Raw genomic sequence first — 24709 nt, 5'->3', positions numbered from 1 at the left:
GGTCTCTAGGTTCAGAAGTCTAACTGTACAGCCACACCACGAAAGTTACCTGGATTGACCATTCCATCATCCACTTAAACATCACCAGCTCACAGACCTCCACACCTCAGTCAGCCCAACGCACCCTACCACAGTTGGAGCAAAGTCTCAAAGGACACATGGACCAAAGCCCTCAGAAACACCCACCCCATTTCAGCCAACAACCTAGATCAAAACGTCAGAAAATTCAACATGTGGATCACCAACTGGGCCATCGTTCCTATTTGCAACAATAACCATACAGCGTCCACCAAGCAGGCTAGTTGGTACACTGAAGACTTCAGAACCGCTGACACTATAAACAACTGTAAAGAAAATGGCACAACAGCAAATACACCGCTGACAAGACCGCCTTCAAGACAGCCTTTAACCTCTACCACAGACAGTTGAGAGAATGGAAGAAAAAGGCCTTAGCCTCAAGCATCGAATCAAGCTCCAATAACAGCAAAGAACTCTTCAACATCATCAAATAATCCTCCAACGCCTCAGTTGCAACAAACATTACCCCCTCAAGCGTCTTCCACAACAAGATCGCCAACATCTACGGAAACTTCAACTCCAGCCCATGGCCACTCACTTCTTCAAGCAACACAGCAACTCTGCTACCACCACAGACATCCAACTAACCGAATTGATCCAGCTCACCGCACAGGTCACTTCCTCCATTATAAACTTGGTCCACTCAGGTGCCCCTACCGACCCATGACCTCACCACATCTTCAACCTAGGAGAAGCCAGAATCAGACACATACTCACAACCTTACTACCTCAATTGCTTCTGCCACCTTACCCGAGGACTGGAAACACGCAGAAGTCAAGGCCCTACTAAAGAAACCATTAGTAGACCCCAGTGAACTCAACTATCGACCGATCTCCCTGCTCCTGTTCCCAGCCAAAGTATTAGAAAAAGCCATCAACAAACTCTCCTCACATCTGGAATGGAGCCTCCTACTCGACTCCCCCCAATCCAGATTCAGCAGCAATCACTGCACCGAGACAGCCTTCATCACAACTACAGACGACATCAGAGCCCTTCTTGCCAGAGGCAAGACTGCAGCTCTGATCCTCCCAGACCTCTCTGCAGCCTTCAATATGGTCTCCCAACACAAACTCCTCACAAGGCTGCACAACATAGGCATCCAAGGAGTTGCCCTCAGTTAAATCGCCTCTTTCCTCACACAAAAAGTCCGCCTTTACCCCTTCACCTCCGAACCTAAAGAAATCATCTGTGAAGTAGCCCAATGATCCTCACTCAGCCCCACCTTCTTCAACACTTATGTGACACCTCTGGCCGGCATCCTCAAAGTCCATGGACTTAACATCATATCCTATGCAGACAACACCCGCCACCTCCTCGCCCTCTCTGCAGACACCACCAACACAAAGACCAACTTCCACCACTGAATGACGGATGTTGCTAACTGGATGACAACAGCCTGAAGCTCAACACAGACGAGAGGTACTGATTTTCAGACACAAAAACGCCCTCTGGGGTGCATCCTGTTGGCCCTCAGAACTCCGACCTACTCCTAACCCCCCCACTTGACCAAACTAGGAACCTAGGCATGATTCTGGACAACAAGCTAACCATTACAACTTAGGTCAGCTATGACTCCTCCTCCGACTTCCTCATCCTTTGAATGTGTCATAGGATATTCAAATGGCTACTCCAAAGCTCCAGATGCACCATTACTCATGCCCTCATCTCCAGCCAAGTGGACTATAGCAATGCTCTCTAAGCGGGATCGCAGCTCACCTCTGATATCTACAGCTTATACAAAAAGCTGCAGCTAGACTTGTCCTGGATCTCCCTAAGTAAACCCACATCACCCCCTACCTCAGGGAACTCCACAGGCTCCCTGTACAGAAAAGATGCCAGTTCAAGCTCCTGACCTATGCATTGCCCTACACAACCGCGGACCCACCTATTTGAACCACCAACTGAACTTCTATCAGCCCACCACCACCGTCGTCACTTTGATGAACTCTCAAGGGGCACTGGTAAGGCCAAATGGGAGCACGGTGAACTGAAAGTGCTTGTGGCCTACCATAAATCGCAAGTAAAGTCTGTGGGCAAGCAGGACAGGAATAGGGAAATAAGTATCCTGCAAGTCCAACGTTACTATCCAGTCTCCTGGGTCCAGAGCAGGTAAGGCCCGAGCCAGAGTTAAGCATTTAGAACTTCACCTTCCTGAAGAAGAGATTGAGTGACCGGAGGCTGAGTATAGTACAGAGGCCCTTGTCCTCTTTGGGCACCAGAAAGTAGTGAGAATAATAAACACAACCTGCTTCTAGCACAGGGATCATCTCTATGGCTCCATGACCAAGAGAGCTGTAACATCCTCACAGAGAAATGCCAGGTGATCCTCTGTCATCCGATCCTAGGATGGTGACATGGTGGTATGGGTAGCCTTGAAGGGGAGGGAGTAGCCCCTTCGGATTATTCGGAAAACCCACCTGTCTGATGTGATGGTATTCCAGTAAATCCTGCTGCCTTCCAGTGATGGTGAATCCTGCCACCGACTGGTGGGGGAACGCCAGACTAGGAAGGTTTGGAGGCAGCAGCTGAGGAGGGGCAGTGGACTGGCTAGGCCGCTAGCTACCTGATCCACGCAGATGCTGGATCCCATATCCTTAGCCCTGCAGAGGCTGAACCGACGAAAGGTGCGAAAATGCAGACTGAGGGGGGCAAATGGCAACAACGACACCAATGTACTGGGCCGTAACCTGGGACTCCTTAAAGCACCGAGTCTGCTTTATCCCCAAAAAGATGGGTGCCATCAAAGGGCATGTCTATCAGAGTAGACTAAACATCCCATGAAAAGCCCGATGTTCGTAACCAGGCATGGCGCCTCAGGGCCACCATCGAAGCAACCATTCTGCCCAGAGAGTCGGTCGTATACAGCCCACATCTAATTGTGAACTTGGCTGCGTCTCTCCCATCAGCAACAGCCCGGGAGAGAATGGCCTGGGCCTGCTCCGGGACCTGTGGCAGCATTTGCGCGACTGTCTCCCATAAAGTATGGGTGTAATGGCCCAGAAGACATGCAGTATTCATGGACTGCAATGCAAGGCTGGAAGAAGAAAACAACTTCTTCCCAAGGTGGTCCAACCTCTGATTCCCTGTCCGGAGGAGCAGAAGGGAACGCTCCATGGGATGTTGAGGCTTTATGACCAAACTCTCAGGGGTGGGGTGTTGGATCAGGAAACCAGGTTGTTAGGCGCAGGACTATGGCAGTGGGCTATTGTCGTATTAACAGGAGCCCATGTGCTGGTTTTGGACCAGGCCCTCAGCAGAACATCCGTGAGGGCTTCATTAAAGGGCAAAAGGGGGTTCTGATGTGGAAGCCCCAAGCTAAAGCCCCTCAGTCAGGAGGTTGGGCCTGACAGCCACCGAAGGCAGCTCGAGACCCAAGGCCTCAGCCTCTCTCTGCCCCACCATGGAGTAGGACGCCCCCTCCTCCATGGCCATAATAGAGGGAGAAAGCATACCAGCATCAGGAGAGGTATCCAGATTGCAGGCTTTACCCGGTTCCTGAGCCCAGTCCATAGGGTCATCCAGCTGGAATTCTAAAGCGCCATACTCTCACCGAATTCGTCCCCATAAAAATAAGGGTTAAGATCAGATCTAGGGACCAAAGTCCCTGTCGAAGTCAGAATCAGCATCCAACGACACCACTCTGCATCAGCGATGAGTATAGGATCGACGACACCCAAAGGCCCAGGTGACGTCAGGAGCGTCGACGCCAGAACTGTCACTGGGGAAGGTCACAAGGATACGATCAACGCTGGCCCGGATCCAAGAGTTGGTCCCTGGGTGCCCTTCAGAGCAGAAGCTAAAGCCACCAGCGTGGAACCCGAAGGGACACCTTCCAACCCCGGTGGCCCAAAGGCTCCCCAACATGGCTGGACTGCCCAAAAATGAGGCACATGGCCTCGTAAAATTCCTTTAGTTCGGGAGGGATGGATCCAGCTCCCGGAAACTCAGGGAGACGCAGAGTTGACCCAGAAACAGGCTCCAAAGACAGAGGCTTAGAGCAAAGGCACTCCTTCTCCTGTGTCGTGTCATCCGATCAACGGGGTGAACTCGAAGAATGATTGTGCTTCTTTGACTTTTTATGCTTACCTGAATGACGCGACGATTTAGAGTGGGACGAGGAGGAGTGGTGATAGCTCTTAGTGCGGTCTCGTGCCCCTCTTCTCAACCGAGACCAGGAGCGATGCGAAGCAGGACGCCGGGCTGAAAGCAGATTTAGGGACTGCTCCCTCAAAGCCTTCGGGTTTATGGCCCGGCAGTCAGAGCACGACTTCAGGTTGTGGTCACCCTCCAAGCACCACAAACACACCAGGTGTGGTGTCGTCACCAACATCATGCGGTGGCAGGAGTTGCAGGGCTTGAAACCGGTTTTACAAGACATCTCAACGCACCATAAGTAAAAAATAAAAGAGTTCTACAAAATGTCGAAGGCCAGTCAAAAAGAGACTGTAAGGGTAGTTCCCTTTGGATGTCCGCGTAAGCTGGCACGAAAAGAAAGGAATTGACATCAGTGCGGCAGGGTGGTGCCTATGTACGATCTGCGACATCATATCCGGCAACCACAACACCAACGGAGTCGACAGACCCCACCTAGCGGCATGCAAGTGTACTGCTCGAAGAAAAATCTCTGGATCCAGACTGACGCCTGGGGGGAAGTTCTAAGGTAAGGAATCTACAAATGAAAGTCTCTATCAGATTCTCCATGCATGAACATGGAGCATGGCAGGTTGGAGGGCAGGTCAGTGCTTCGACACAAGATCCTGCCGAAGGGGAAGACTGATTGGAGGACCAATGCTCATGAGTTCCGTACATCATGCTTTCCGTGTCTAATCCAGAGCCAGTAGGATGACCTATGCCTGGTCGGTCCAGATCTTCTTTAGGCCTCTGGGCAGGAGCGGAATCAGCTAAGAGGTATGTAGAAGTCTAGAGCTTCTGTCTAAACAGAAAGCATCTATGAGCAAGTGTCTCTTTGGAAAGTCCAACACGCAGAAGTGCTGACATTGCGCATCACGGTAGTGGCAAATAAATAGAGAAAATGTTCTCCCCATTCTTGGAAGAGACTTCATGGCACCTCTGGATGTAATCGCCATTCTTGATCTGCAAGGCATTGACAGCTGGGTTTGTCCAGTTTGGCAATTCCATCACGCCAAAATATTTTGTCTTGGATTGCACCCACATTGCATTTACTAGGAATTACTTTCAATTTGAAAAGGAATATCACATACAAACCCAAGGAACATCGATGGGTAGTACATTTTCCCCAGTATAGCCTGTCAATATGTCCATGGCTCTGAAATGGAACACATTTATAACAACATCAATCTGTTTGGTTCCAATATCCGGGTTTGGAAACGGTTTACAGACAACATTTTCATCATCTGGCAGGGCAACGAACGGCAAGCTCATGAGTTTGTTGAATTGCTCATTTCCACGAATAAATTCCTGCACTTCACAATATTTCATAAAGAGTCCATTACCTTTTCAGACCGGAGGATTTGAGCCATAGGCACCACAGTAGAATTGGAGGACTGTTACAAACCAACCGACTGCAATAACCTACTACTCTACAGATAAAAATTACTATGAAGAACATGCAACATTAGTAGCAAACACAGCAGAGGCAAAATTGTATCTTTACCATCTCATTAGGAATGCCAAGAAGAGAGGTGGTAACAATGAAAAAGATGTACTTCTAAAAAACAAAATTGAAAAATCTCACAGTGGCGCCATATGATATTTGTCACCACTTTTGGCACACATTCGAATTTGCTAAAAAAAATGTGTTCTGAGGCATTGGAGGATCTTGAATTCTGAACCTCTTGATTTTAAGTTTCTAAGGGATGCTTCTGTCCATACAAGACCTAAAAAGCTGAACAGTGGAAATCGGACTATACATATATTAAGGAAACTGCCCCTGTAGTAGGCCATTTCCCATGTGGTCACTGTAACACCTGTTCCCGCACAAAGCAAACTAAAGAATTGGATTTGGGTTTAAGGACATCATGGGTCTTAAAACACCTTATGAATTGCGACACCACCAACTGTGTGTAAGTCCTGATTTCACCTGTGCCATGTGGTAGCTTCACAAGTAGAAAAGGCTTCTATATGTATTCTTTACATGTATTACAGACTGCTTTAACTACATACATCAGCATGAAACCTTGATTTGGCTCCTATATAAGAGTTGTAGGAAAGTGGCCCTTTTGGCATTGTTACGCCCTCACCCCCACACACTTTTTGCCTGATGTTGAGGCTAACATGACTGAGTGTGTGCTGGCATCCTGCTAACCAGCTCCCAGTACCAGTGTTCTTTCCCTAAAACTGTACCATTGTTTCCACAATTGGCACACCCCTGGCACATAGCTAAGACCCTTGTAAAAGGTACCAGTGGTACCAAGGGCTCTATGGCCAGGGAGTGTCCCTAAGGTCTGCAGCATGTATTGGGCCACCCTAAGAAACCCCTCACCAAACACAGGCACACTGCCACTGCAGATTGTGTGTGTTGGTTTGGAGAAAAAGGTAAAGTCGACATGGCATTCCTCCCTTGGTGCCATGCCCACAAACCACTGCCTGTGGCATAGGTAAGTCACCCATCTAGCCGTCCTTATAGCCCTAAGGTAGGATGCACTATACCACAGGTGGCGGCAGAGCTGCAATATGCCTACAGTGTCTAAGTCCATTCCTAGACATTTTAAGTGCAGTGTGGCCATATTAAGTACATGGGCTATGAGATTGTTATTACGAACTCCACAGCTCCACACTTACTTCACTAAAGGCTGGGAAGTTTGGTATCAAATTTCTCAGCACAATAAACCCACACTGATGCCAGTGTTGTATTTATTGTAGAATGCACTCAGAGGGCATCTTAGCGATGCCCCCTGTACTTCACCCAACCCTGTAGTGTAGGGCTGACCGGTATGTGCGAGCCTGCCACTAAAACAAGTTTCTGACCCCATGGGGTGAGAGCCTTTGTGCTCTTTGATGACAGGAACAAAACCTGCTCTGGATGGAGGTGCTTCCCACCTCCTCACTGCAAGAACTGCAACACTTGGCAGTGAGCCTCAAGAGCTCAGGCCCCCTTTTACACTGCCCCAGGGCACTCCAACTAGTGGAGATACCCACCCCCCAGACCAAGCCACATTTTTGGGTGAAGGTCTGGCTGAAGAATTAGGAAAAACAAGGAGTGACCACTTCAGCTGGGAACACCCTTAGGGTATCCAGAACTGAAGTGCCCCCCTCCATGCAGAATCCTCCATCTTGCTTTGGAGGAGAGTAGCCAATAGGATTAGGAATGTGTCCCCCTCCCCAAAGGGAGTGGGTACAGGAAGGGTGTAGCCACCTGCTACAAAATGTGACGCATCCTGCAGGACCAGCAACCTCTACAAACCCCAGAGGACTGCCTGCCCAGCAGAGGACCAATAAATCCAGAGGACAGCAGCCCTGCCCACAAGAAACCTTCCAAAAGGAGTCCAGAGCCTCCTGGGATCCGTGAGTCCTGCCCACTACGTACCCAACGCCCACAGCCCATGTCCAGGTGGCCCACAGTACTAGAAGGGTTGCCCAGGCATTTCCGAACCCGAGTCCACCCTGGGTTGACCCCTCCTGACCAACACGATGACGCCAGCAGCCTAAATTTAGATGACCCCCCTGACTGCGACAGGATCTGACGAAGATTCTCAACACCCAACGGTACCCCTGCCTCCGCCACCGCCACAGCCTTGGGGAATCTGACCGACGGTCCAGCCACGTCTTTCGAGGTGCCCCCTAGTCACCACAGAATTCCACTAGAAACCTGAGACCAACTTTGACCTCTGCACCCAGCCGGCTCCGTGTTGCTGGTGGTGCACTTTTGGGGAAAAAGTGAACTTTGAGCCGTGGACATTTTAATCCCTGAAGACTGGGATCGTAAATTGAATACTTACATGTAAACTGTGTTAACAATTTCCCTCCCCCAGGACTGTATTGTTTCCTATGAGAAACTGCACTGCCTACTTTTGAAATAGAAAAGTGTTACTTACTTGTAAACTGTTTTATCTGCAAAGCCTAAACAAAGTACATTTGATATATAAGGTTGATACAAACTTGCAACTGTACTTACCTGTAACCAAGATCCTTTTGGTTATAGAAATAAAGCAACAAAGTATAGAAAAACACTGGCCTGGAGTTAGTCATTGAGTGTGTGCCTGATTTCTGGACTATGGGGGTTATTCCAACTTTGGAGGAAGTGGTAATCCGTCCCAAAAGTGACGGTAAAGTGACGGATATACCACCAGCCGTATTATGAGTCCATTATATCCTATGGAACTCGTAATACGGCTGGTGGTAAATCCGTCACATTTGGGACGGATTACCACCTCCTCCAAAGTTGGAATAACCCCCTATGTGTGTACAACAAATGCTTTGCACTACCTTCTGATAAGCCTAACTGCTCGACCACACTACCACAAAAGAGAGCATTAGTATTATCTACTTCACCCTCGGTTAAACCTTGAGGGATCAACTGGTCTCTGGGCACACTATACCTCATTTTGGTATAATATATACAGGAGTATTGCACACATCCTTTTCAATTTTTTTACAAAGAGCTTTGGAGTGAAACAAGCTAGTTTTTCAGTGATCTGCAGCAGGTTCTACATAGGTTTGAAAGCGGTGACCAGACCTTGATGAAGTACATCAGTCTCCGCATGTGGAGGCACTGATTTTAGGCCTCGTTCGGTCACAAGATAATATAACCTGTTTTTATAGGTCTGGGAACGCCTGTGCGAAATTGCCTGGGGGGGTGGGAGAGAGGGGGCTTTGAAATGGGTCATTCTAAGAGTGTATCCAAATGACAATGTGGTTTTTATTACTCCAGCTAGGTTTTAGCCTTTAACTTCTCATAACTCATAACTTGGTGGGAGCTTTGAAGATTTGACCATTATGTTTCGGGGCACTGTCGCACAAAGGCATGCTACCCTTCAATGGGTGCCTACAGCACAGTTCAAGAATGTGCTATCTTGCTGAACTCCTTGATTTGGGAATTCCCGTATTAAGGGGGAACTTTGGATTAACTAGCTGGGTATGTGAAACTAATTAGACAGATAATATGCTGGATCTGCATAAGATCGTGAAGGTCCCCATTTGCAGATTTAAACCCCAAGATATGGTGCCAGGTCTCATCAAGGTATCATGCAGGTGTTAACTGCCTTTCAAGCTGTGTCAGCAGCAAACAATGCAAAACAGATTCTGGAGACTGAGATAAGTTTGTCCTTTAAAACAATATCTTTGCCTTTTCTTCAGAACTCTTTCAAAATGTGTTTCAAGAGGTTCTTTATAGCCGCCCATTGTGCCCTATTGTATCTCGATAGGAGAGCAACCAAACTGGATGTTTGCCAATGGGCGACTCCTCCCACTGCCACCCACTTGCCCTCAGCATCTATCTTTTGACTCTCCTTATCTGAAGGAGGAGCCTGTGGCTCGGGTGAAGGTTCGCTTGCAGGCCGTTTGAACAAATAGGGAGTCTAGTGGGACCTATCCCCTTATATACACAGGATCATTGGGTGAGGGTTAAAATGTATTTTTTCGCCTTTGGGGGTAACTGCTCCACCCTTGACAGGCTCTTTGAAATTCTCAGGGGCAGGCTTCAGAATCTGTTTCAGCAAAGGAAGTGAGTACTCTGATTTGGACAGCAGATCCATGAGGAAATCATCTTCCCCCTGTATTATATGCATGTCCTCTTTGTGGTATGTTGCTGCACTGCCAAATCACCTCATGGTAGACAGCTGTATCATCAAGGCAGGGGAAGCTCTGACAAGATCGCTGCCTAAGTCAGGGTCAACTGAGGGATCTATAATATATTTCTTCTATGGGTCATCAGTAAGCCCATCCACCATTGGCTAGTCAAAAGGGTCAAAAGGTTTCTATGGGCTGCCATGAGGAGAACCTGAATAGGGACACCCCTCCAGAGAGTGGTGGAGGGGTGAGTTACAGAGTAGCAAGGTGGGTGCTATGGGTAAGGAGTGTTTGGAAGAGGGACAGGGCGAGTTAGCTGTGCCTCTTAGGAAGAGATTCTGGGGAAGAAGGTGTTGAGGGAGGCTCTTCCTGAAAGTAAACTTTTAATGGGATCAGCTCAAATAGTGGATGGCGCTTGGGGACGATCTTGCTGGCGAGCAGCTGAATAATGAGACACTGTTGTCTAGCATCCAACTCTTGTTGTAGTCCCCCAAAGATTTTGGTCTTGATGTCTGCCTTGGAGAGTCCTGTTTAAGGCTTGATTCCATCTTCCTCCCTGGGACCTCAGTTAAGTTTATAAATGGATTTCGGCTTTGCTGCTGAAGTGGGTTTTGGCATTGAAGGAAGCTTCAATGCACATGGTGGATTGGGTGTCAATGAAGGCTTCGGAGCAGTTCTGGATTTTGGCGCCAAAGAAGGTGTTGATGGAGGTGAGGACTTCAGAGCAGATGCAGACTTTGATGTCGGCAATGGCCTGTGGGTATCAAAGGCCTTGGTCAGAGCCTTGCTGTCCCCGCCAACTAGAACCAGTTGGCCTACGGGTGGATTTGCCTCAACTGCCATGCTCGGGGTTCAATGTCCTACTCCCACTGGATTGATGCTCTGCCCTGGTGTGAGGTATAAGTGTTTTATGTTTCTTCTGTGTCACTGAAATCTCATGTCTCTAGGCGTAGTTTTGACACCCTAAGAAATTGGATTATTAAGAGGGGTGGTTAATTACTTACCTCAGGGAATAATCAAAAGTCACTAAATAAGGGGAAACAGTGTTATGAATTTTTAAAGTTTTAAGTAGGAATAGCAACAAGAAACAAAGTGCCAATAATAGTCAACAGTCGCGATAGAGAGAGGATCGGATACACCAACCAAGTGTGTCCTGCTCAAAGATTTTACCAGAGGAGTACAATTCTGAAGCTATCCAGGACCTCCGGAGAGACACTTAGAGGCTCTCAGGGTCTAGGACAGGGGCCAACAACAGGATCCTGCTTTGGTCTAGTTGCCACTGATCAGCTGGGCAGTTGCAGGAAAAGCCAACTGTAGCTTGAACAGGAGTTACTTGGAGTCCAATTCTTTGCCCCAGGTACAAAATGGGACAGAGCCAGACCTTCGGTGCTCCTCTGGGTTCAGCAAGAAGCTTCAATCCTCTTCTGTTCTTCCTTAAGTCCATGAGTGTTCAGAATTGTTTGCCGGGGGTGCCATATTTATGCTTGGTATAAGCTAGTGAGCGGGAATGACACATGCACACTCCCTAACCAATGTGGTGAAAGTTCCAGGGGCCAACCCAACCCACTTTAGACATTTGCAAGATGGTGAAATTCTTCGGCCGGACAAAATTTGGGATCTAAGGTCTGGGTGTGTATGCAGAAGGAAGATATTATGGTAATGTTAAAGTCCACCCATATCTAACACCCAAATCAAGTTGGAAGCGTCCATGGTACTTTCAATAAACCCAAAAACAGGAGTCTGGTAGAACAAAGCAGAATTTTTCAGCCATTAGACAGCACATGCACAAGAACTGTTTTGGCATCCAGATTCTGATGCTATGAAGTGCACCCTCAGTATTATATGAAAAATCAAACAGATCTATCAAGCATGACTTGTCACTGTAATGTCAAAAAGGATGCTTACATCCCTCTACCATGCATATTATGGGAGGTTCAGAGAAGTCATCTCTCCCCATTCAGGTCAGTCTATTGTTTACTCATGGGAGGCACCTTTTCTCACATATTTAAAATGATAATTACAGGCTGGCAGAGTTGGGAGAGTAAAAGCATATTTAGTGTTTAGAAAGTGAAATATACCAATTAGGAATATGCTAATTTGATCATGTTTAAAGGAGGAGCACAGGCACTTTATCACTGGTTAGCATGGTTAACGTGCACAGAGGTTTAATGCCAGCATAAATACAAGGTCCAGCAATAGGTGAAAAAGACAGGGTGATCCACGGAGAAAGGCAGGGGTGTGGAATTTAATACAATATCTACTTGTCCATAGGATGGCTTGCTTCATAAATCTACTTGTGCTGTAACAAATTCCACTTGTCCTTTTAGTGCCATGTTGTGCGATGACAAACCATGGCAGCAATCTCATTAAATAAGGACTCTGATTAGCTGATATGCCAGGGCTCGTACTATAGCAGAGTTTGAATACCTTATTTTGCCACCGTCCACTGATGTACATACTGAGGCTGTAGGTAGTAGTAAGCAATAGTTCCAGGTTTGGAATGCCCTTTTAAGTCAGTGCAAACCTACAAACTTGTATGTTTTAGGGTTTTTTACTTGCTTTTCTCTAATTGTTTTCCATACTGAGAAATCTTAAACACTTATTCCTGACAGTTGGGGAAAAAAGTAATTGGAGAGGGAAAAAAAATTGTAAATGCTCAACAGATTTTTGCATGAGCAATTCCAGGCGTACATACTTGCTTGTGCTAAAATGTAGTCCATAAATAATTTCTCTGGAATACCATTCCCTGGCCTACTTCTGTACATTCTTCATAATTCACGAGTTGTAAATCTGCACTACTATATCAAGGATGCCCTTTTGTGACTTCCTTTAAGAATCGGGCCCCTAATTAGGTCTGATATTAACCAAGACATTTTGTTTTTATTACAACTCTGTATCTCTCTCTGTGTCAATTGTCTGCTTTCACTTTTAGTGACAGCACTGTGCTCTTTCACAAGGAGCATATCTGCACGCAAAGAAGATTTGTTCAATACCAGGAACTACTGTGGCAATATGTGCTTTTTGAGACCAAAATATATTTTTGCTTTTGCCAATGTGTGTTATAATAGTGAGGGCCCGGCAGCTCCCACAAAAATAAAGTTTTACAAAAACCATGTCAAAACAAGACACACTGATAAAACCAAAAGGATGACGACCAATGTTGAACCTACTGACTTTGACAATGCTTGTTTATTTTCATGTTCCCCACAATCTTGTTGAAACTGGTTACACTGTTTTTGCCTTATGGATATCTTTTTTTTTTTTTTTTTTTTTTTAAGAAATACTTGCGTGCATCAACACTTTTTACTGAATGATGCTTCAAAGAAACGGTACAATTTTTTAATGAGCGTTTTGATTTAAAAATTAAAGAATCCTCAATACTGCTTCAAGCTTCTGCAAAAATGTGCATCTAATCAGAGATCATTCTGCGAGCATTATAAGCAGCCTTGTATTGTTCAACTTTGTAAACATGTACACACATGTTTATACTGGAACTACTATTAGTAGTGCTGTCTGAGCTTACTACAAGCCCTTAGCGTGCGCTCACCCTAATAATAAAGGTTTTGCATTATTCAACCATAAATACAAGTTCGAACAGCATTAACATAAAGACACAAATGTTATCTTTACTGAAGACAGTGCCCTTCCCTCATCCATTAAGTGGTACAGTAAACTGGCAGCCAAAGGGTTTGTGCTGTAGGAGGTTGGGCTTACTTGTCCCAAGAACACAATAAGTATGCAAACTTGTTGCCCTTGACCCCAAACAATATGTCCTGGGCGCCAGGCCATAGGAATTCAACACCCCTGAAAAGGCACATTTTCTACAGACCGAGGTCTCGTCTTTGGCGCCAGATCGACCTTCTATGGCTGATCTCCAAAGGACTCACTGACTAAAGGCAGTTCCAGGTTGGTCAACCGTTGCAGGATGGAGAGTCCTGAGAGGCCACCCTCTTTCAGTAGCTGGGTACCAGGGGGATCATCCTCCCGAAGATGTCTCAGGTGCTGGACAGGTACTGCTGCTGTATGGTGATGTGTGCCCAGCAGTGTTATCGTCGCTACCAGAGCGTCTTCTTCAACCAGAAGGCAAGGGACACAGAGCAGGTGATGTCTTCGTGGACAGGGGAGAGGCACAGATGGCACACCTCGGATTGGTTTGCACAAGGATATTTCATGTATCCCTGAGAACTGTATTGAAACTATGTACATTCCTTCACCCATGGCACATTCTCAGATGACAGTCTGAAATTGTGCTGGTGCATCAAACGGATTGTGACGACTACTAGTCCTTGAGATTTGAGCCCAAGACCAGATAGCAGAAGTATGCCGAGCATATGCTGTACATATGCCATACATATTACAAGCACACATATCTCAGAGTGGCATAAAGCCAATTTTTTGTGGTAAATTGGTTTTTCGTAGTAAGTCTGTCTTTTGTTTCTACAACTGCTATAAGTGTTCAATTAGAGAAATCCTTTATTACAGTATTGGTTGTTGCTTTTTTGTAGTTAGCATTGGTGGTAAATTAGGATACAATGTGATTTTGTTCAGATTTACTTTCTTTGATCGATTATTCCCTATACATATTTTTTGCTCTTTTTAAAAAAAATTACTGTATTTATTATATGGCTTTTGTAATATGGCATTATACAAGTTCTTTCACTACCACTTTAGAAAAGCCTAATTGTGTTTTTTTGTTTAAAAAATATCAGTGCTTAACTTGAGTAGATACTTTGTCAGCGTGTTTTTTGCCATGATTTCACTTTTGAAATTTTTGCTCTCAATTTACATAGATATGGCGTCACTTAGGATGTCTGCGCTGCAGCATTGGAGCCGACTCTAGAATCCAGATCAGAACTGGAACCAATGCAGGGTTCATATAATGATCCAGCACTGGGTGTTGAGTGCTGATATGGATCTGGCAATGATTTCCCAATTAGCGAAGAAATATCAGATGATGCTGATATCTCTGATGATAGTGAAACATCTGCTGCTGCAGTCAGTGTTTGTACTGAGCATGAAGTGGAAGTTCCAAGGGCAAGGGTACTTTCAGCTTTTCCATAGACTGGTAAACTTGTGCCTCCTGGAGTAAGGATGGAGGATTAGCTAATGTGGGTTGCCGCAGATGAGGTGCAACCCGTTCTACTGCCTTTTTACTGGAATTACCAGCTATTTTGTGGATACAAAAAATTTCACTTTCATACATGTTTTTCAATCTATTAACAGATTATGATTATCTCTGTAAAATGATTATTCAAACAAATCTCTATGCCAAGCAGTATTTGACACAACACAGAGTTTATTGCTCCATTCAAGATTGCATTGGTGGACTCCAGCCAATGTCAAAGATTCGAGGGAGTTTTGGAGTGTTACATTCCTGATGGGGATTATTTACAAGCCATCTGTGTCCTCTCTCTGATCCTGTCACACACGGCAATGCACACTATTGTGTTCTGCTGCCATAAGTAGAGATTGCTTTTGCTTCTCCAGCACATACTGTATTTCATAGATAACACAGAGGACTTCCCCAAGACATTCCGGATTCTGATTGTCACTTTAAAGTTTGTCCTGGTGCGGTTTAAAGTAATTTTATACACTTGAACAGAACATCACTGTAGATGAGTCTTCGCTGTTGTTCAAGGACAGGTGCTGTTTAAGCAGTACATCAAAAGCAAGAAAGCTCTACTGGCTATACTTACAAGTTTACACAAGGAAAGACTATGGTTGCCCGAGGCTTTAATTACCAGTGTGAAACTTGTATGGAATCGTGCATCCCTACTGAAGCAGTGGCACTACATGTACATAGATAACTTCTACGCTGCAGTTTCACTTTTCAGGTAGTTGTTTCCATGGCCATACCGGTCTGTGGTACAGTCAGGAGGACCAGAATTGGGTTCCCCGTGGGGCTGGTTACCAATAAAGTTGCAAAAGGGCAGTGCTTTGCACTGTAAGGAACTGCCAGCCCTGAAATGTCAAGATCTTAGGCAAGTGTACACATTTGACCACCATCTGCGACATCATCAGTCTTCTTGCATGGTCAGATGTTCAAAAGCTTAATTGCATTCTGGAATACAACAAATACATGGGTGGGGGTGACAAGTACAAACTTATGCTTCAGCCTTACAATGCTGTACGCAAGACCAGCATCTGATATAAGAAGCTGTCTGTGCACTTGATGCAAATGGTAACCTACAGTTCGTATGTTATGTATTGCCATGCAGTTCCCGAATGCAATATGCACATTCCTGAATTTGGGAAAGCAGTTGTAAACAACCTGGTAACAACTGAAGCTGGAGTACTTAGTTGCATCGCTTTCAAGGTTGGTTGGAGAAACATTTATCAAAGCTTCTTTCTGCAACAGATTAGGGACACCGACCTTAGAGGAGGTGTCAAGTTTGCTTCCAAAAGTTATTTGTGTGAGGGATCAAGTACTATTGTTGCCAGTGCCCATCAAATCCTGCCCTGTGCCACCCCCAATGTTTCAAATGGTATCATACACGAGACATTTTAGTGGACTCCTTTAACATGGAGGTTTTGTGGTGGCAGCTGGCAAACACTGTTTGTTTAAATGATGTAGTAAATAGGTGCACACTGGTCTTGCTTGCGACCCTGCTCCCCATTTTCCTCTTTTGTTACAATGTGGTGATTTTCTAACCACCATATTACAAGAGCATTTCAGTCAAAGTGCTGCACAAAACAGTGGGCAGGACATCCAGCATGTTTTGGTAGAGTGCCTTGTCCGCCATACTCCAAGGCCTGATTTAGAGATTGGCAAATGGGGTGGATATACCATTCCCTGTATTTTAAATGCCGTAGGCTATAATGCACCTGTAATAAGAAAGACAAGATATACCTCTTTTTTGTGACGGAGTATCCTATCAGTCAAACTCTAAATCAGGCCCTTAGTCCTTCTAGAAGTGATCTTAGGGTAATTTGGAGAGTCTGTCACAGCATGTTTACCCTAGTGTTCCAAAAGAAGATGATATCACACAGTCCGACAAACTTGCTGCAAGGGCATCCTTTGACACTCCCAATTTACTGCCACACGTTAGAATGAGTTGGATTTAGAGAAGTTAGCGATCTTAAACTGAATTAAAGACAAGTCTTCCTCAACAGGCTGCACTGGGGGTGTTAGTAAAGGTTCACATGACATCTGCACAATATAGTCAGGACACTGGGTAGGAAAGACTTAACAGATGGCCAGAGCTTCGTTTAGGCTTGTTTTCACAGGTATGTTTGGTAGTAAAAAGGCAGAGATTCAGGCAGGAGTGACATATGGATGATGATACCAACCAATGTTGTAATAGGCTGGCAATATATGTGTGTTGCAATGTGTGGCTGTTGGCATGTGTGGCTTCTGGCCAGCAGTAATGTGAGCAGTGATTTTAACTGAGGTTTGTGTTGGAAGCTGACTCTTTATATGGCGCACTAAAAAGAAGTAGGGGACAACTAACTGGTAACTAACAGGTAGGTCGCAAATGTGGGGTGCTCGGGGATGTAGGTGCACCTTTGGTCCTCTTCACCAGGGCCCAGGGGCGACATGTGCAGGGGTGTCCTTTGGAGTCGGGTTTCCTTGTCCAGGAGCACTTGCAGTTGGATGGTCCTGTAGTCTGAGGCTGCAGGCGTACTCAGGGAGTCCAGGAGGCGTGAAACCACAGTGGACTCAAGCTTAGGCGAGCTGGGGGATATCGTTAACACAAATGGTCCACTTCAACTCGGGCCGGCGCCGACAGGTGCAGTGGTTGCTTTAGGTGTCGGGTTTCTCTCAGCACAGAGGCTGCAGGAGAGAAGGGCTGTGTGCAGAGACTGCAACTGACTTCAGGGACTCCAGGAGGGGTGAACCCAAAATGGCTCTGATGCTGAAGAGCTGGGGAACCTTAATGGCACCAGAGGTCCACTCCCACTCGGGTCGGTGACTGCGGGTGCAGTGGTGTCTTCAGGTGTCGGGTCATTAAGCCAAAAAACACTATGTTTTGGATATTTATTTGGTTCCTTCCACAATGAAAAAAGGACACAATTTTAGCCTGGATACCTTTTATGGAACAAAAGGTACAAAGGCTTAGGCAAACTGCCCCAAACATCCAAAAAGAGAACTCAGCGCAAAGGGGAAAGACTAGCAGTCAAGTAGTTAAAACACACAGCTATAGACACACAATGAGACAGAGAGATTACATACCTTGTTATATGACATGTTGTTAGACCTGGCATCCTTAGGGTAGTCTTACCACAGACTTTTTGCCTTTCCCTCCTGTTTTGTTGCTGTATCTTTTTGTAGGCCTTAAGACTCTGAGCACTTTACACTTTTAATCAGTGCTCAAGTGCATGTGCTTCCCCCCTACAAACATGGTAACATTGGTATTCTAAATTGGCATATTTAATTTACCTGTAATTCCTTGTAGAGTGGTGTATCATACCCAGGGCTTGTAAATTAAATGCTACTAGTGGGCCTGCAACACTGAATATACCACCCACCTAAGCAGCCCTGCAAAACTGTTTCAGGCCCGCCACTGCAGAGCTTGCATGCGCAGCCCCACTGCCACCCTAACTTGGCACTTAAAAACCCTTGCCAAGTCATACACTCCACTTTTGCTTACACCTAGGTCACCCCTAAAGTAGGCCCTAGGGACCCCATGGGGTAGGGTGCATGAGAAGTAGAAAGGCAGGACATGCACCTCGCCGTTCCCCTATCCAGGTAATGAAAAACCATTCAAGTGCTTTTCCATTATCGTGAGGCCTACCCTCTCATAGGCCAGCATTAGGAATTCCTTATAATAACCTTAAGTTGTAATTCCTGATCTGAGAGGACTGGCTGGGTTATGTTTAGTCCCACTGAAATAGTAATAAGAAATACTCTTTACTGGTAAGGTTGGATTTATTACTACAAATCTAGAAAAGCCACTTTTAGAAAGTGGACATTTTTCTGCAATCACTGCCCTGTGAGCCTACAGTTTCCCTCCAATACACGTCTGGCTTGGGTGGGGTGACAGTTCCACTTGTGCGTTCCCTTCAGACACCCACAACACCGGGCACTCAGTCATATCTTCATACTGATGGGTCTTCCTTGGGAAGGGGTGGGGAGTATCTCACACTTACATTTCAAAGGGTAAGGGCTGGGGTACACACAAGAGGGATGATTACCTCCCATTGGCTGTCTGGAGCCGAGGCAGACATGAAAGGGGGGGCCGGCACACTTTACAAGGATTCTTTGTGGTCATCCCCACATCAAAGGCACTTTTCTGTATAAATAGTGGGCCCCTTGACCCACTCAGTAGTACACTTCTGGACCCCACAAGATTGTGCTGGAGCAGACTGCTGTGTGCCAGGATAGCCACTTTGCTAGACTTGACTGTTCCCTGGAATTGCTGCCTCTGACCTGCTGCGCTGCCACGCCCACGCCCACCTGAAAAGGTTTCCCCAAGGCAACACCAGAGTGACTTTAGGGCCTGCTTGGTGCACCCTGTCTACCCCCAGGACTTTGATCGGCGAGGTCTGCACCAGTCTTGGCTGATCGTCACTGAGAGTCGCCAAAATGCTCACTTCCAGATCATCATGCCGCCTCAATTCAAAATCACTGTTTCACCTCAAAGCTAGAGCTCCGAGCCTGCCGATGAGGGACCCCAAGATCTCAAAACTGGCCCTGCAGCTGCAACCAAAGCAGTGGCCGTGCCTCGAACCAGCAGCACCACAGAGGGAGGCAGAACCTGTCGGAGGGTGTGCTCACTGGGCTCGTGCCCCAACTAGATTGCGGGTTGTACTTGGGTCACCCTCATCAAAGGAGCTCCCCTACCGCTTGAGCCGCACTCCCTGGTTGCCCGCCGATCACCAGAGACCAGGCTCCGATCCCAGGAACTCCTCGACCGGTCCCTGTTGCCTCCCCTCTCACCCGCAGCAGCATCCCTGCCCATGAGGAGAAGCACCACACAGCAGAAGCGACACCATCCCAACCCGTCTGCCTGTTTAGAGCGAGCCCGGAAGGATTACCATAGTTATTGGAGGTGAGGCGCACTCACATTTCATTTACATTCACACCTCACCCCCCACAGAAAGGAACTGAAATGTGGCACTTCCAGGTTGCACGGAATGCCAAATACCCTGCAACTGTGCCAGAATAATGCCTCAGTGGGGTGCCAATCCCAGGACACTACTATCTAAACTCTTATCACTTTGCATTATTTAAGGTACTGCCAGAGTTAATCAATTTGCATGTAGGTAACTGGATTATCACTCTGTTTGCATATACCCGAGAAGATCAAGATCATAATTATTTTTCTTATACACCCATGTGGCGTCCTTTTAGTGGTGCGTACACTGGGTCTCTGTGGGGGCAAATTGCACAAATACTTTACACACTGCCTTCTAAGTGTAGCCTACCTGCTCTGCGCCAATCTACCAGAGGGTGAGCACAGGTTAGTCTGAGTTGTGTTTCTCACTTGCACTGACTAGAATGGGTGGATTCTGCTTGGCTGAGGTATTTTAATCCTTGTTTGTAGAACATTTACAGGGGATTTTCAACCAGGCAACAGGGATTAATTCAAAGCACCTGAATCTGAACATGAAGAAGATATTTTAAATTGGTATACAAATGAAGTGCAAAAATAAAAAAAGAACATTAAATGATTGCAGAGTTCAGTGAGCACTAAGAGTACAAATGGGACTGATTAGGTATTGCAATAATTTCAGGCAAAATTTGAAATCTATAACAACACTATGAATAGAATTTACACTTAAAGTCAACCTGTTCTCTGGCCTTCGATAATCCATCCGGCAAGTTCCACTGGTGAGACTGAACACTGGATGAAATGCACACTCCAAACTGTAAAGCGCCCGCTCTGCAAACAATATGAACATCATAAGAGTTGGACAGAAAGGCAGTCTCTCATACTATTATAATTCTCATTTTTTAAACCATAGCAGCTAGATTGTGATTGTTACTTTTAGGAGACTGCAGGAGCAGTTCCAATTAAGCTAAATCGCCTTTTGAATTCAAATGCTACTACTATGGAAATCTCATTGTTTCATCTAAGACACAATGAACTTATTTAAGACATCAGCATTTTCATCAATCCATTAACTTGCAGATTAAGACCCTGTTGTGGCATCCACAGATGGAGTATCATTTTCCAGCACCACAGTTGTTTTTAAAAGTCCACCAAATTTTAGGTAGTAGTACTGATGGGAAAACTCCATTACAGAGTTGATTAGTTTCGGGCCACACTGAGTAGTATACACTGTGAAAATGGGCTAAAATAGAGTGAAGTCAAACTAATGAACAAAAAACTGTGTTCTTAACAAGTAACTTTGAAACTGCAAAAAAAGTCTTAGGCTATATTATTGACTTCAATAAAGGCAGACACCTATTAATGTATCATGGATGTTTTGTCAGCTTTGAAGGGACATAAATCTAATGGGACATACGACGTAAAGCTAGTGCACATTCACCAGCTTTGAGTAGAATTTCAAACATTATCCACTTAAGGTAAAAGTATGATTCGCTAGATGTCTTCACACGTTACTACTTAAAACTCAACATGAGTTCCCATCTGGGATAAAGCTCAATGATGTGCATAACTTTGCTTGAACTTCAGCAGCCTGTTTTAATATTCTTTTCATTATTCGCTTTACTTTGTATTTCCTTATGTTGAAGTATCAGCCTTTGCTAATTACATGCTTTATGCACCAAGAAACTGAACCCCTGCCATTTGTTCACACATTACAAAAAATAGACAGTACAATACAATATAGTATCTCTTTTCACACCTTGGTTGATCGCTCACATTTTTAATACTGGAGGGTAGGTGTTAGTTAAGTAGAAGGTCGTGCCTGGGTAACTAGAAACAGACATGTGATGCATATAATGTGGTAAGCTATGTTATGTTGATTGGCTTAAATGTGAAACATTCTGCACTGATTCATCGTAGAGGTATAGGTTCCAGGGAGACAAATGGAGTCCCATACATCATATGTGTGAGTTATTTTTTAATTTGATTATTTGTATAATGCTAGTTCCGCCCACAAGCAGCACAATAGAACGCTTGACAAAGGTTATGCCATTATAGATAAATACAATGCACAATTCAACACTGAGGTTCACCGACTTCGGAGCATAGGAACTTTTGGATGTTCAATACACCATATAATGGTGGAGGCCAGTTAAGTACAAGATGATGTTAGAGAAAACTGTGGGTCCCAGTGAGGAAGATAGGGGATAGGACACTTACATTATCTGGAATTAAAGTGACACTGTCCGACCTAACCCTCACATCTACAACTCCGCAATAAATCCTTAATGTGTCTGTAGAATCATTCTTTCACTATTAAGCATAGATTTAGAAGCTAAACAAGAAACTTAAAATTAGTTAGGGTGATTGGTGAGAGCTGTCTTGGCACACTTCTATTTTACTAAGTGCTGAAGAGTTCTGGAAATAAACCGACTTTGGTCCTGGAGAAGTGCTCGATGCTCAAGAGAGCTCTGAATTAAACTTTCGACTAGGCCACATTGTACCTGATAAGTATGATAGTAAAATAGGTTTCAAAGCGGCTGTTTGAGTTCATTGATCACATGTATAACTAAAAAGAGCTGTTAAACACTGAAATGCAATTATTTTACTTGACTACACCAAGATGGGCTTAAGTGCCATTGAAACTGCATTACTTCTACACCACCACTAATATTCAATCAATCAATAAATCAGGCTGCATTTATAAAGCGCGGCATCACCTGTGAGGGTATCCAGATGCTAATATTAATGTTGTAACAAGCATTATTGTATAATCCTAAAGGCACTCTTTTTTTTTGTTTGTCCTCATGCACCTCAGACTCCAGGTCATAACTCCACAGCGCAACCGTCTCACCCTCTAATGTATATGGAGATGACCAAAGCCATGGAGACCGGATCTCTCTCACTCAGCCTACTCTGGAGGTAAACCAACGTGGCTGGAGAGTGAAAAGGAAAGGTGTTTAATCATTGGACTTCATCACTTACCCACTCCTGAACTCACCTTCCGGCCACCCCCCCTCTCCAGCAGGGGGCCCATAGATTTTCCTTATTGTGCTTATTCTGCTTAACATCCCCCGCAGTTATGTCAATTTTTGCTATATGGAATAAGGCATGGAGCCAATTCGTATGTACCAGGGGGGCCACCGTCACCCAATTCCAACATATTTCTCTTCTCGCTAGAAGGATAGAGTAGAACAGCAAATTCCTCCTTACTCCGCTCCACCCTTCAGAACTTTCTTGGTCGTCCAAACATTCAAGGAGACACCACGATCTCTCGTCTCAATATATTTGAGAGTGTTTCACATACTTCTTCCCAAAAAGAAAACACAGCTGGACATTCCATGAACATGTATATCAGTTGAACTCTTGCCATTAAAAGCATTAGCTTAATTGTTGGTCAAGAGCATGTAAATAAAACTGAATAGGCATTGGCAAAGCCAACAGGTCGACGTTTAATATGCTAAAGTCTGCAGTGTTTGCACATTACAATGAGACACATGGAAAGTTGCCAGCAAAAGTGGGCAGGAACTGCTATAGTTGTAAAGTAGACTCTCATGCTGTTTAACGCAAGCATTTGAGTAAAGGCAGAAGGAAACACCCCAACAACTAATAGCATTGGGTGAGAGATGAAGCCAAGTCACAACTGACTTATTCCCAAGCCAATGACTTAAAGAAATGTTTGAAGAAAGTCAAAGGTTGAAAGGGGAGGACCCAAAGCCCACTCTATGCATATTGTTAACTAAAGGCATGTCTGATAACTGCACTCTCAAAACCCCGACGTCCTGAGGTATTGAGAAAAAGAAACAAAGGAGAGGTTTTCAGTACAAGGAATTAAGAAAACAATTGAAATGTTAAAACTCACAATAATATTAAAAACTAACATAGTCTGGTGGACCAGCTTGTTCCATCTAGTTTTCTAAGGAAATTCTTTCAACAGGAAGATTGCCGGATAGTAAAAAGGGAACAATAATCAAACCTATATATAAGAAAGGCGAGCACTCCCTCCCAGGAAACTATTGACAAATAAATCTGTTAGATGTAAGTGGTAATGTCTTCTCTTCTCCAAAATCCTTTTGTGGATGTTGAGAGATTGGGCAGAAACAAACAAAATTATCCCTCAAGAGTAAGGAGGTTCTAATGGGGGAGGGATGCCATTCAATGATCAATCACAATTTTAGTTATGGGCCATTGCTAATAAATCAATTGAGCAGTGTGGAGGACTGTACTGTTGATTTTAGTTCTGCATTTGATTCTGATGATCGGGCTTTGTTGTGGGAAGTATTAAAGAATCTTCAAATTCCTAATGATTTACTGTCAATGTCAAAAACTCCAACAGAGAATAACTGGGCCCAGGTAGAACTAGATCTAGATGGATCTCTCTCTAAGAGGGTCAATATAAAAAATGGTCTGAGGCAGGGGTGCGTTTTGGCACCGACCCTCTTCTCTCTATACTTTGCTGAACTCTCTAAGATACTTAGTAATTCAAATAGCTTCAGCCCTAAAATGGATGGTATGCATGTCAGTTGTCTCTTATATGAAGACGACTTAAAAATCTTTGTTTTAACAGAAATTGGCATATTCTCCGTCTGATGAAAAGAGAAAAGAATAAAATAATAATATGGAAAATACAAAAGTGCTCCTGAGAACGGAAGAATAGGATAAGGTCAGGGTGGTCAATAAACAAAGTCAAAATATAGTCAGGAAATATAAATATTTAGGGATGTGGTTCTCCCATGACCTACGCTTGAAGGATCACTTAGCTTCTATACAAGCTAAGGCACTCTCTTACTTGGGTGGCCTGAAGAAATGTGATAATCGTGGAGGGGGAGGGAGGCCCTCCCTGCGACCTATGCTGTCAGCCTATGAGGGTATGCTAAGGCCTTAGTTCCAGTACGTCACCAAGGTGGTCGGTATCGGAGGTAAAAAA

At 45.0% G+C, this 24709-nt stretch overlaps 1 protein-coding gene across 1 annotated transcript in view; it reads right to left on the bottom strand.

Annotated features, from left to right (window-relative positions):
* Window positions 1-24709, bottom strand: part of TCF25 (transcription factor 25) — a 444525-nt gene that overhangs the window by 249319 nt on the left and 170497 nt on the right. The window contains exon 9 of the mRNA XM_069216958.1: window positions 20520-20613. Coding sequence (XP_069073059.1) covers window positions 20520-20613 — 94 coding nt within the window. The remainder of the gene's footprint in view (window positions 1-20519; window positions 20614-24709) is intronic.

The sequence above is a fragment of the Pleurodeles waltl genome, chromosome 12 (genome assembly GCF_031143425.1).
Source record: "Pleurodeles waltl isolate 20211129_DDA chromosome 12, aPleWal1.hap1.20221129, whole genome shotgun sequence".
Taxonomy (NCBI): domain Eukaryota; kingdom Metazoa; phylum Chordata; class Amphibia; order Caudata; family Salamandridae; genus Pleurodeles; species Pleurodeles waltl.
This window is presented reverse-complemented; position numbering and strand designations above follow the sequence as displayed.